We start from the raw sequence: 14,632 nt of genomic DNA on the forward strand, positions 1-14,632 counted from the left end.
CACCCTCTACAGCCCGTCTGCACCCCCTTACAACCCGTCTGCGCCCTCTACACCCCGTCTGCACCCTCTACACCCCGTCTGCCCCCTCTACACCCCGTCTGCCCCCTCTACACCCCGTCTGCGCTCCCTTACAAACCGTCTGCACCCTCTTGTTTGTGTAGTTAGTGACGAGGTTTATGCAACTATTACATTTAACCAAAGTGAAAAGGCCTGTTTTAAAGTGTGCTTCATGAAACCTTTGTCCTGCTGAGCGTGTGATAAGATTAGCCCTGTGTGCGTGTGTGTTGTGTAACCTGCGTGTGTGCGTATGTGTGTGTGTGTTGTGTAACCTGCGTGTGTGCGTATGTGTGTGTGCCACAGACCAACAATGAAACAGACTTTAGTGAGTTTTATTTCGGATCCCGGTCGGATTTCGTTGGTAGTTTTGAAGATTGTAGAAAAGTGATGAGGTCACACTTCCAGGCAGTTTCTCCTTCTGTTTACGTTTTACTTTGCCACAAAATATCGGAAAGATTAATTCCCAAATATGGAACCTGATCATTTCTATTAGTGACTGGACTCAGGACGGTGCAACATTACAACAAAAACAAGATTCACGTGAGCCGCCCTCGTCTCTATGAATAATATCGGCCTGTAGATTCTGTGATGTCGACTGAACTAGGGACGGGCTTTCGATTAAATTTTCTTAATCGATCGTCGGAAGAATTAACGATCGATTATCAATTAATCATTACAGTTTTTATATTAAAACTAAACTAAACTAGATCTAAACCAAGTCTAAACCAGGACTAAACCAGGTCTAAACCAGGACTAAAACCAGGTCTAAACCAGGACTAAAACCAGGTCTAAACCAGGACTAAACCAGGGCTAAACCAGGACTAAAACCAGGTCTAAACCAGGACTAAACCAGGTCTAAACCAGGACAAAAACCAGGTCTAAACCAGGGCTAAACCAGGACTAAAACCAGGTCTAAACCAGGACTAAACCAGGTCTAAACCAGGACAAAAACCAGGTCTAAACCAGGGCTAAACCAGGACTAAAACCAGGTCTAAACCAGGACTAAACCAGATCTAAACCAGGTCTAAACCAGGTCTAAACCAGGACTAAAACCAGGTCTAAACCAGGACTAAACTAGATCTAAACCAGGACTAAAACAGGATTTAACAGGACTAAATCCTGCCACGTGGACGTGTCTCCTCGTCTTCTATCAATAATATTTTTAATTTGGTTCAGGTTAAGTCTGGACTTTTTATTTTCTATTAGGAGACAAAACATCTTAAATGGTCACATTTTTCTATAGCTCTTTTCCACCAACAAGGAACCACTCACACATTCACACACCAGTGTACGCAAGGTGGGTTCAGTGTCTTGCCCAAGGACGCAACGACAACCTGTGGGTCAGTGGATCTGACCTCTCAACCTGTGATGTTTATGTCAAGAGCTGGAATTGAACCGCCAACCTTCAGATCAGTGGCTCCACCAACTGAACTACTGCCCCATACGTCTTACATCTTCTGTTACAATGTCCGAGTCTTTGCTTCTCTACAGAAAACCAAGTAATCCAAAGTATTCAGATTACATTACTCACTTTAAGTAATTTAATGGATTCTGTTACAAACTACATTTCCTGGTTTAGTCCTGGTTTAGTCCTGGTTTAGACCTGGTTAGTCCTGGTTCAGTCCTGGTTCAGTCCTGATTTAGTCCTGGTTTAGTCCTGGTTTAGTCCTGGTTCAGTCCTGGTTTAGACCTGGTTTAGTCCTGGTTTAGACCTGGTTTAGTCCTGGTTTAGTCCTGGTTCAGTCCTGGTTTAGTCCTGGTTCAGTCCTGGTTTAGTCCTGGTTTTAGTCCTGGTTTAGTCCTGGTTCAGTCCTGGTTTAGTCCTGGTTTTAGTCCTGGTTTAGACCTGGTTTAGTCCTGGTTTAGTCCTGGTTTAGTCCTGGTTTAGACCTGGTTTAGACTTGGTTTAGACTTGGTTTAGTCCTGGTTTAGACCTGGTTTAGACCTGGTTTTAGTCCTGGTTTAGTCCTGGTTTAGTCCTGGTTTAGACCTGGTTTAGACCTGGTTTAGTCCTGGTTCAGTCCTGGTTTAGTCCTGGTTTTAGTCCTGGTTTTAGTCCTGGTTTTAGACCTGGTTTAGTCCTGGTTTAGACCTGGTTTAGTCCTGGTTTATTCAGATTACATTACTCATTTTAAGTAATTTAATGGATTCTGTTACAAACTACATTTTGGGGTGTGTAATCTGTAATCTGTAGGGGATTACATTTTTAAAGTAAACTTCCCAACACTGTTTGTCTGTGCAGGTTTGAAATAAAAGAACTGAACCCGGCAGGTGCGTCAGGTTTGTGTTTGTCCCTCAGCGGCTCTGGTGGTTTGTGGGTAATAATCTGCAGACCGTGTGCTCCGTGGAGGGAACATGCCGTCGTGGACTTTCCTCCGGGTCGCCCCCTTCATCCTCACGCGTTACGTAAAGTGCAATAATCGTTCCGGTTTGTACAGCAGGTCCACGTGCCGTCAGCGCTCGGAAGGACCCGGGCGAAAGTAAACAAACGGAGCGGTTGAGCGACGGGACTAAGCTGACGGAGCCGCGCGCGCGTTGAGACGTTTCATTCAGAAGAGTTCATAACGACGGCGACGGGCTGCGGACTCTGGTTTATTTTGTGTTACGTAACCGTCCAGAGAACAGAGACGCTCAGAGTAACAGCCGCGTAAAACAGGATTAAGGCAATAATATGAATGAAGCAACAAAGAACAGACGTGTGTTATCAGGTTCTTTTTTCAGACCGAGAGTTTGTTTTCATCCTCAGAGTCACGTTACTGTGTCGTGTCGCCAGTGTTGGGAAGGTGACGTTTAAAATGTAATCCCCTACAGATTACAGATTACACACACCAAAATGTAGTTTATAACGGAATCTATTAAATGACTTAAAGTGAGTAATGTAATCTGAATACTTTGGATTACTTGATATCGTCGTGTTTTTTAAAAGTACATGAATGTAACAACCACATCCTGAGAATTCATGTTTGTTCTCTTCAAATTGGTCCTGGTTTAGACCTGGTTTAGACCTGGTTTTAGTCCTGGTTTAGTCCTGGTTTAGACCTGGTTTAGTCCTGGTTCAGTCCTGGTTTAGACCTGGTTTAGTCCTGGTTTAGACCTGGTTTTAGTCCTGGTTTAGTCCTGGTTTAGACCTGGTTTAGTCCTGGTTCAGTCCTGGTTTAGACCTGGTTTAGTCCTGGTTTAGTCCTGGTTTAGTCCTGGTTCAGTCCTGGTTCAGTCCTGGTTTAGTCCTGGTTTTAGTCCTGGTTTAGTCCTGGTTTAGACCTGGTTTAGTCCTGGTTCAGTCCTGGTTTAGACCTGGTTTAGTCTTGGTTCAGTCCTGGTTTAGTCCTGATTTAGACCTGGTTTAGACCTGGTTTAGTCCTGGTTCAGTCCTGGTTTAGTCCTGGTTTAGACCTGGTTTAGTCCTGGTTTAGTCCTGGTTTAGACCTGGTTTAGACCTGGTTTAGACCTGGTTTAGTCCTGGTTTAGTCCTGGTTTAGTCCTGGTTTAGCCCAAAATGTGAAAACAGTTAAATCCCTCTCTGTAATCCATTTATTTCAACAAAGTAACTGTAATCCAATTACCACTCACTGAAACTGAATACAGTTACTCATCATTTGTACTCTGATTACATCACTCTGGTACATGTAATCTGTTACTCCCCAACACTGATTGTTGCTCAGATGATTTAAACAGGTTTTGGCGCCGTCTTCTTCCCGGAGGAGGCGGGACGACACCTGCAGCCCCGCCTCCTCAGGACAGAACGTGACCAGAGCAACTGTCAGGGCTGAAAACAAACTGAAGGAAAAAAGTCTAAGAAGATCAATTATCTGAAGACCAAATGACACAACATGAAGGTCGTTCAGACCCGCAGCGTCAAGTCGTCCAGTTTATACGTCTGTATCTGGGGCGTCCTGTGTTTGTGCGGCGGCGCTCGAGACGTGCATCCAGGGCGTCGGATGCGCCGCGTCAACCAATCAGGGACGAGTATCCAGTGACGTAGCAACGTTATTATGTTAGAAATAGAAAGACCCAAGAACCAGAGAATAAATATATTCACCACAATCACCGAACCGATCACCAGGACTAAACCAGGACCTGACCAGGACTAACCCAGGACTAAACCAGGACAAAACCAGGACTAAACCAGGACAAAACCAGGACTAAACCAGGACTAAACCAGGTCTAAACCAGGACAAAACCAGGACTAAACCAGGACTAAACCAGGTCTAAACCAGGTCTAAACCAGGACAAAACCAGGACTGAATCAGGACTGAACCAGGACTAAACCAGGACTAAACCAGGACCTGACCAGGACCTGACCAGGACTAGACTAGAACTAGACCAGAACTAGACCAGGACTGAACCAGAACTAGAGTAGAACTAGACCAGAACTAGACCAGGACTGAACCATGATTAAAACAAGACTAAACCAGGATTTAACCAGGACAATAACCAAGACTAAACCAGAACTAAACCAGAACTAAAACAGGACAAAACCAGGACTTAACCAGGTCTAAACCAGGTCTAAACTAGGACTAAACCAGGATTTAACCAGGACTAAAACCAGGACTAAACCAGGATTTAACCAGGACTAAAACCAGATTTAAACCGGGACTAAACCAGGATTTAACCAGGACTAAAACCAGATTTAAACCGGGACTAAACCAGGATTTAACCAGGTCTAAACCAGGACTAAACTAAGACTAAACCAGAAGTAAAAGAGGACTAAAATCAGGTCTAAACCAGGACTAAAGCAGGATTTAACTAGGACTAAAACCAGATTTAAACCAGGACTAAACCAGGATTTAACCAGGTCTAAACCAGGACTAAACCAGGACTAAATCAGAAGAAAACCAGGACTAAACCAAGACTAAACCAGAACTAAACCAGAACTAAAACAGGACAAAACCAGAACTAAAACCAGGACTTAACCAGGTCTAAACCAAGACTAAACCAGAAGTAAAGCAGGACTAAAACCAGGTCTATACCAGGACTAAAGCAGGATTTAACCAGGACTAATACCAGATTTAAACCGGGACAAACCAGGACTAAACCAGAAGTAAAACAGGACTAAACCAGGATTAAACCCTGCCGCGCCGTTCGTAGCCACAAGTCATCAAAATATTGTCGGACATAAAACCATAAAACCATAAACCTGGTCCGAGAAGCTAAAAAGGTTGAGGACCATTGGCTTTTAACCTTTTAAGTTTCTTAATTATTTGTTGTTGTGTGTTTTTGTTGTTGTTATTTCTGTTATTATTATTATGACAAATTCTTATTATTCAAGATTAAATCATATCTTGATTTACGAACAAAATGGCAAAATAAAAACGGAACACAAATATAAACATTTTAAGACCAAAACTAGGAGCATGATACAGAGCGAGGGGCAATAATAGAAAGTGAAGTGGAGTGGATGGAGCCAGAAGCAGGTCCATGGTCACTTCCTGTTTGGAACGCGACGTTAGCAGGTTAAATTTATGTTTATTCTCTCCTGTGCCTCATTTACGTGGATTCAAACTCGTGTTAGGGTTACGGTTAGTTTGTGTGACGTGTGATAATCATCAGGGACTCGCTCAGACTCTGGGCCGCGGACGACCGGAGAAAAGGGAAAATCCAGACCTTCACTTTGACTCCATTTCTTTTCCTAATTAAGCGGCGACTTCCAAGAGAAACCAGGTCCTGCCAAGTCAAACTCCAATCAGAACACGGCAATCAACCCGTGATTATGTCCAGGCTCAAGGCGCTCGGGCCGGCGCTGCCTGTCCACCCCGCTGCACTCACACGTGCACTTCAGTATGTGTCCTCGTATGTGTCCTAATATGTGTCCTCGTATGTGTCCTCGTATGTGTCCTAATATGTGTCCTCGTATGTGTCCTAGTATGTGTCCTGATGTGTGTCCTCGTATGTGTCCTAATATGTGTCCTCGTATGTGTCCTAATATGTGTCCTCGTATGTGTCCTAGTATGTTTCCTAGTGTGTGTCTTAGTATGTGTCCTAGTATGTGTCCTCATATGTGTCCTCGTATGTGTCCTAATATGTGTCCTAGTATGTTTCCTAGTGTGTGTCTTAGTATGTGTCCTAGTATGTATGTGTCCTAGTATGTGTCCTAGTATGTGTCCTCCTAGTATGTGTCCGCATATGTGTCCTCGTATGTGTCCTAGTATGTGTCCTAGTATGTGTCCTAGTGTGTGTCCTCGTATGTGTCCTAGTATGTTTCCTAGTATGTTTCCTAGTGTGTGTCTTAGTATGTGTCCTAGTATGTGTCCTAGTATGTGTTTCCTAGTGTGTGTTAGTATGTGTCCTAGTATGTGTCCTAGTATGTTTCCTAGTATGTGTCCTAGTATGTTTCCTAGTGTGTGTCTTAGTATGTGTCCTAGTATGTTTCCTAGTATGTGTCCTAGTATGTGTCCTAGTATGTTTCCTAGTGTGTGTCTTAGTATGTGTCCTAGTATGTTTCCTAGTGTGTGTCCTAGTATGTGTCCTTGTATGTTTCCTAGTATGTGTCCTAGTATGTTCCTAGTGTGTGTCCTAGTATTTGTCCTAGAATGTGTCCTACAATGTGTCCTCGTATGTGTCCTAGTATGTTTTCTAGTATGTGTCCTAGTATGTTTCCTAGTATGTGTCCTAGTATATTTTCCTAGTACATGTCCTAGCATGTGTCCTAGTATGTGTCCTAGTATTTGTCCTAGAATGTGTCCTAGAATGTTGCCTTGTATGTTTCCTTTTGTTTCCAAGTATGTTTCCTTGTATGCTTCCTTGTATGCTTCCTAGAATGTTTCCTACTATGTTTTCTTGTATGCTTCCTAGTATGTTCCCTTGTATCCTTCCTAATATGTTCTCTAGTATGTTTCCTAGTATGTTCCCTTGTATGTTTATGTTTTCTTCTAAGCTTCCTAGTATATTTCCTTGTATCTTCCCTTGTATGTTTCCTTGTATGTTCCCTAGTATGCTCCTTAGTACGTTTATGTTTCCTTCAGTGGTTCCTAGTATCCTTCCTTGTATGTTCCTCCCTTGTATGTTCCCTAGTACGTTTCCTTGTATGTTCCCTAGTATGTTCCCTATGTTTCATCGCATGTTCCCGAGAATGTGTTCTAGTATGTTCCCTTGTATGTTTCCTAGTATGTCCCCTTGTATGTTTCCTTGTAAATTCCCTTGTATGCTTCCTTCTACATTCCCTTCTATGCTACCTAATATGTTCCTTTGTATATTTCCTTGTGTTTTCCAAGTATGTTTCCTTGTATGCTTCCTAGTATGTTTCATATGTTTCATTGCATGTTCCCTAGAATGTGTCCTTGCATGTTTCCTTGTATTCTTCTTAGTATGTTCCCTTGTATGCTTCCTAGTATGATTCCTTTTCTGTTTCCTAGTATGTTCCCTTGTATTCTTCCTCATATGTTCCCTTGTTTGCTTCCTAGTAGTTCCTTCTATGCTCCTCCGCCTGCTCCCTCACCTGTCCTCAAAACCTCACCTGTCCTCCTACGCTCCTCCCTGCTCCCTCACCTGCACTCGTACACCTCCCCTGCTCCCTCACCTGTCCTCGTACACCCTCCCCCTGCTCCCTCACCTGTCCTCGTACGCTCCTCCCCCTGCTCCCTCACCTGTCCTTGTACGCTCCTCCCTGCTCCTCACCTGTCCTTGTACGCTCCTCCCTGCTCCTCACCTGCCTCGTACACCCTCCCTGCTCCCTCACCTGTCCTCGTACACCCTCCCCTGCTCCCTCACCTGTCCTCATACACCCTCCCCTTCTCCCTCACCTGTCCTTGTACACTCCTCCCCCTGCTCCCTCACCTGTCCTTGTACACCCTCCCCCTGCTCCTCACCTGTCTCTACCTCCCTCACCTGTCCTGTACACTCCTCCCCCTGCTCACCTGTCCTTGTACACTCCCCCTGCTCCCTCACCTGTCCTTGTACACTCCTCCCCCTGCTCCCTCACCTGTCGTGGAAACCTCACCTGTCATGGAAACCTCACCTGTCCTCGTACACTCTTCCCCTGCGTTCCTCACCTGTCCTTGTAAGCTCCTCCTCCGCTCCCTCACCTGTCCTCGTACGCTCCTCACCTGTCGTGGAAACCTCACCTGTCGTCGCAGTAGGTGAACTTCATGTCCATGCTGTGTCTGCTCATGAAGGTCTTGCTGTCGAGGGGCGTGTCCATGTGGGAGGGGTGGGCGATGGGCTCGCACATGAGCACGGCGCAGGTCAGCGGGGGCTCTTTGAAGGCACACAGCGCGCGGGAGGGGGCGCTGTTGTACATCTTCAGCTGTCCCGTACAGTGCAGCACCTGGACACCACAGACCATGAGATCAGTCAGACAAACAATCACGAACTGTTCATTTTGTAATTAAGAGTTCAGTATTACAACAGCAGAGAAAGACAGAAGGAAAGAGAAAACTTAAAGCGCTCGTTCTTGTCCCTGCAGGGTTCAGTGTCTCTGGAAAAATGTTTTGAGCTCGTTTTGGTCAGGATCCCAGCTGCAAGATTTGTACTTGTTTTGAGCTTGAGGAAGGTGCCCAGAGGAAACCCACCCAGACAAGCCAGGGACCGAGCCCTTTTTGCTGTGAGGCGTGAGTGCTTACTACTCAGCCACAGCGCTGCCGTCAGAACTGAACCAATGACAAAGGATCAATAAAGTCTAAGTCTATGTTCAGACTGCAGGGCTTAACGCTCAATTTGAATTTTCTTGTGAAATCCGATGTTTTTGCGAGGTCGTTCACATTTCCAATTAAATGTTACTTGTATGTGACTCCAGTGTGAACATTAAATGCCCCAAAAGTGTCCTGCATGAGCATTCGAAGATACGACGACGTCAACGGCAGCGAGCGTGCTCTGTGTTTACAGAAGTCGCCTAAACATGGACGCAGCTTTGAGCACCTGGAGATTTTAAAGTTGCTGTTGTACTGGAGCCAGAACATGTACTGTATTTTCCGGGCTATAGGGTGCACTCAAAAGCCTCCAACCAGATCAAAAAACGACCGCGTGCCCCACAATCCAGAGCGCCCCATACACGAATCCACTCGGGTGTCCCAGCACGACTTCAGTAAACTACAAAGCAGCGCATGCAAACACACACGGAGCAGACAGCGACCGCACAGCGAAACACACCCACAGACACACTCATCACACCACGTCGACGAGGAACGGAAGAACGAACCGAAAAAGCGAGCGCAACGTGCCGCTTCTAGACACGACTGAACAACTGAGTCACTGCGAACACGCCGACAATCCGTTGGTCCCAGACACACCCTCCCTACACGCCACAACTGAACAAAGCCCAGAGTCACCGTGAACGAACAAACAAACAAAACCACTCACCCATCACACTGTTGGGTTTCATTTAAAGTCCCACGCCGTTTATTTGTGAAAAAAGTAAAAAAAAATAGACCATTCAATGACAGTGCATTTTATAATCCAGAGTGCCCTATAAACTATTTGTTTTAAGGAGGAGCTTGAGAAGGAGAAGGATGAGGTTTTTGGCTGTGGCGTTTTGTGGGGCAGCGGCAGCAAAGTCCGTAGAAAGGAACGTGTGGGTGCAGAGTCACAGTAAAGAGTGGAGGGATTGATCTGTGCTTCTCTGCTTCACTGACACGGAGTTCACAAACAATTTTTGTCTGACGAGGAGAAAGTTTGTGTACATTTGTGACGTGTAGGTCGGATGAATGCGCCTTGGCCGTTCAGGCTGAAGTCACATGCCAAAAGATCAGATATGTATCGGTTTTAGGAGCACATATCTAAGTGGTCTTGGTCGCATTTGAAAAAAATCAGATCTGTCATTAAGAGATCAGATACAGGAGCACAGGGCAAAAAAAGCAGATTTTAATCACTTCAGGCTGCAGGCTGAACGTAGCCGAAGTCTAATACGCTGGGTCTGTACAAACACATTACATAAAGAACATTATAAAGACTACACACATCATTCCGTGGTGCTTTTGGGAGATAGACTTGGCATTGGCCCAGTCCCAGTTCTACCCATTTGCCTCCACCGTCTTAAAGTGCCCATCTGATGTAAAATAACTCTTTTCACATTGTATCTTCTGCACATAAACAACCACAATTTTGGGTTTTGGAACATCCATTACACAATAGTTCTGAAATCTTACTGATTTCTTGGAGACAGTCACAGACCAGGAACTATGAAAGTCCGACTATTGCTCCTCCCCCCGCCCGTCCTGAGAAAGCACAGGCTCCGCCCTCCAAATGTGACGTAGACTCTGAGTGAGCCGCCCTTCCTCCGCCATCTCAGGGAGGGAGGGGGAGACAGACGTGACCCTGATAGAGGCAGGAATAAACTTTTATTCATCATGGAGATACAGCGCGTTCAGCCGCATGTGTTGGACCCAGAATCGGACGAGGACTTTGAGGAGCACGAAGCTCAAGCACCAAGTCCACATCAGCTGAACATTACTGATTGGTAAAGTTTTAATAAACACTAGTAGATAAATTTATTATATATACACTGCAGTGTAGAACAATGAGCTTATGCTGTCACTTTTGTTTAGATGTTCATGTGGGAATTGTCAGATGATGCAGAGTGGAGGCGGGGCGGAGGCGGAGGTGGTGGAGCAGGGCAGGGGGACGGGTACGAAGCGTTTTTTGCTATGTCAAACGTGTCATAGGTGTATCTGCCGCGTCATTGTTGTAGCAGCTTTAGTTCATTGTCACTTGGGAGGGTGGCAGAAATACACTGTAATTTGTAAAAAAAAAAAAAAAAAAAAAAAAAAAAACAACAACCGCCAAATCAATCTAAAAGGTTGTATGGAGGATTTTTGTTTGTTTGTTTGTTTCAAATTGTCAATGAAAGATCAAAATAGAATTATAAAGAAGAAGCAGCCTTGTTATTATGATGACCAAAAAAAAAAAAAAAAGAATGAAAATCCATCAACTGAAGTGTGTAGTGTAGTGAGGCCAGATAAACATCAGCCAATAGATAACAAGGCTACCTCTTTATCTATTGGCTGTTAGGTTGTCAATCAAACTCCCTACATTTCTAGCGTCGCTGACTTGTGGTGTGGTTTATGTTCGTGGTTCAAGTTTAGCGGTTCTTGACGTCTTTTTTGAACTGTAGCTCTCAGTTTGCACAAATTTTGTTTTAATGGCAGACAAGAATTCATGACCGGTTCGCCGCAAAAGAAAGTCAGTTTTTGACGTTGCTGAAAGAAGAAGAGAAGGGGAAAAGGTGCGAAGCGCAACATTTAAAAAAGGACAAACACTGCATTTCTCTTTCCTTGGAAAATCTTCTATACAACCTTAAACACTTCAGCGACAAATTCAAGGCCCACACATCACTCTTAGAAGGTAGAAAGCTCTGAAAAGTTGATTTTGCATGAGATGGGCCTTTTAAGCAGCAGTACAGGGCTTTAGTGAAGGACTGTCCTCCCTTCAAACTGAGTGTTCAGATGCACACTTCAAACCAAAAGTTGGAGGAGTTTGAAGAAACAAGAAAATGTGCTCACAAAATAAACTCCCAAACATCACCGGAGAATCATTTTAACAGGATTTCGGAGATTGAACTTTACTGTTTTTGTTCATTATGCTCCACGTGCTTCATGTGCTTCACCTCTGCTAGAGTTTACAAACTTTACCAAACACAGAGACTTTTACGAGCTGCAGTTTTTCACATTTATGGCAGGTCTATAAAACCACAGATTCCCAGAGATCTGCATGGTTTCTGAGCGAGGGAGAGGACAGAGGGGAAAGAGAGAAGCTGCAGTGAGCGGGAGAACCCCAGAGAGACGATGAACCTTCAGCCAGAATCAAACGCTTCGACAAAACTTCACAAACACGAGTGAATCTGGAGCCAAACGAGCTTCTGTGGTTGGATCGTCTTAAGTTTGGACAGAGGATTTTCAGGCTCAATGGTCCCGATCTCGACTCTTCTGGATTCAAACTTCCGTCTGACAAACTTACACCAGGGCGTCTTACCTTCCAGCTGGCTGATTTGAGGTTGACAGTGCGCCCCCTGTTGGTCACTGTGCACTTCATCCTCATGAAGAAGTCTCTCTCTGTGGTCAGCTCTTTGCCATTTTTGGAGAATCCACTGCCTGTAACAAGAAGTACACATTATTTTTTGTTATTATACAACAAATAAAAGAGGAAAGAAACATACATACATTTTAAGAAACTGATTTATTGTTTTTTTATTTGGAAAAAAAAGTTCTTTGTCTTTCTTTGCCACAGTGAACCTCCAAACAAAACCTAACACAATATAAAATTAAGCAAAATGAGGAGTTTAATCCCTGTTTGGCTCTTGTATTTTACTTCATTCATGCTTGTTTCATAAATATTACGGTGACCAGATTTTCAAAATAAAAAACTGGGACACCCCCATCCAACAACTCGCCCTTATGTGACAGATAATACTCCCTACAACTGTACAATGTAACAGATAATACGCCCTACAACTGTACAATGTAACAGATAATACTCCCTACAACTGCAAAACAACTCTCAATTAAGTAACAGATAATACTCCCTACAACTGTACAATGTAACAAATAATACTCCCTAAAACTGTGCAACAACTCGCTCTTATGTAACAGATAATACTCCCTACAACTGTACAACAACTCGCGCTTATGTAACAGATAATACTCCCTACAACTGTACAACAACTCGCTCTTATGTAACAGATAATACTCCCTACAACTGTACAACTCACCCTTATGTAACAGATAATACTCCCTACAACTGTACAACAACTCACCCTTATGTAACAGATAATACTCCCTACAACTGTACAACTCACCCTTATGTAACAAATAATACTCCCTACAACTGTACAACAACTCAGCCTTATGTAACAGATAATACTCCCTACAACTGTACAACAACTCGCGCTTATGTAACAGATAATACTCCCTACAACTGTACAACTCACCCTTATGTAACAGATAATACTCCCTACAACTGTACAACAACTCACCCTTATGTAACCGATAATACTCCCTACAACTGCACAACAACTCAGCCTTATGTAACCGATAATACTCCCTACAACTGCACAACAACTCAGCCTTATGTAACAGATAATACTCCCTACAACTGCACAACAACTCAGCCTTATGTAACAGATAATACTCCCTACAACTGTACAATGTAACAGATAATGCTCCCTACAACTGTACCCTGACCTGTATCTTGGTCTCGGTTTGGTCTCCGCGCAGACAGAACGGTTTAATGCCACACTGCGAGACATTCCAGACAGAGCAGTAACACGTGGAACACCCGGGTACACAATGCTCCTTTAAATGTTGACATAACACGGGGGCTTTAAACACACCGTGGTCCTGCGGCGCGTTTTGAGCCGCGTGTGTTTGGCTCCCGCTGATAACACTTACACAGTTTACATTAGATCATAAAAGTGTGCAGCAGAGTCCGGAGTCTTATCGGAGCGCTGGGCTGGCTCCGTCCGCCCCCCCTGTTATTCTTGCCCGTGTTATTTCAGGATCTTGGCTCTTATGTAACACGTATGTTCTCGTGTGCAGGGGCCGGGGCAGGACCGGGCCTGTTCCCACGGGTCGGGCAGGTGCCGGCCGTTTTAGACCGTGAACTTCAGCGTGGTCCCTATAGAAGTGTTTCCAGAGTGTACAGTGTGTCCCGACGCTCCAGAGCCTCAAAAACCCACCCATATGTAACAGATAATACTCCCTACAACTGTACAACAACTCGCGCTTATGTAACAGATAATACTCCCTACAACTGTACAGCAACTCGCGCTTATGTAACAGATAATACTCCCTACAACTGTGGAACAACTCAACCTTATGTCACAGATAATACTCCCTACAACTGGGGAACAAGTCGCCCTTATGTAACAGATAATACTCCCTACAACTGTGGAACAACTCAACCTTATGTCACAGATAATACTCCCTACAACTGGGGAACAAGTCGCCCTTATGTAACAGATAATACTCCCTACAACTCACCTTTATGTAACAGATAATACTCCCCACAACTGTACAACAACTCACCCTTATGTAACAGATAATGCTCCCTACAACTCAGCCTTATGTAACAGATAATACTCCCTACAACTCTACAGCAATTCACCCTTATGTAACAGATAATACTCCCCACAACTGTACAACAACTCACCCTTATGTAACAGATAATGCTCCCTACAACTCAGCCTTATGTAACAGATAATACTCCCTACAACTGTACAACAACTCACCCTTATGTCACAGATAATACTCCCTACAACTGTACAACAACTCAACCTTATGTCACAGATAATACTCCCCACAACTGTACAACAACTCACCCTTATGTAACAGATAATACTCCCTACAACTGTGCAACAACTCACCCTTATGTAACAGATAATACTCCCTACAACTCAGCCTTATGTAACAGATAATGCTCCCTACAACTCAGCCTTATGTAACAGATAATACTCCCCACAACTGTGCACCAACTCACCCTTATGTAACAGATAATACTCCCTACAACTGTGCAACAACTCACCCTTATGTAACAGATAATACTCCCTACAACTCAGCCTTATGTAACAGATAATACTCCCTACAACTGTACAACAACTCACTTTTATATCATTGTTACATTGTTTTCCTATGACCTCTTGTACAAAACT

At 44.1% G+C, this 14,632-nt stretch overlaps 1 protein-coding gene across 1 annotated transcript in view; it reads right to left on the bottom strand.

The window, feature by feature from the left end:
• epas1b (endothelial PAS domain protein 1b) overlaps nucleotides 1-14,632 on the bottom strand; it is a 147,308-nt gene that overhangs the window by 26,574 nt on the left and 106,102 nt on the right. Inside the window, exons 5-6 of the mRNA XM_055163017.1 lie at nucleotides 11,959-12,077; nucleotides 8,118-8,320 (exon numbers count right to left, since the gene is read on the bottom strand). Of these exons, the coding sequence (XP_055018992.1) occupies nucleotides 8,118-8,320; nucleotides 11,959-12,077 (322 nt within the window). The remainder of the gene's footprint in view (nucleotides 1-8,117; nucleotides 8,321-11,958; nucleotides 12,078-14,632) is intronic.

Source organism: Boleophthalmus pectinirostris, unplaced genomic scaffold (assembly GCF_026225935.1).
Source record: "Boleophthalmus pectinirostris isolate CB_2022bp ecotype Guang Dong unplaced genomic scaffold, ASM2622593v1 HiC_scaffold_5, whole genome shotgun sequence".
Classification (NCBI taxonomy): Eukaryota; Metazoa; Chordata; class Actinopteri; order Gobiiformes; family Gobiidae; genus Boleophthalmus; species Boleophthalmus pectinirostris.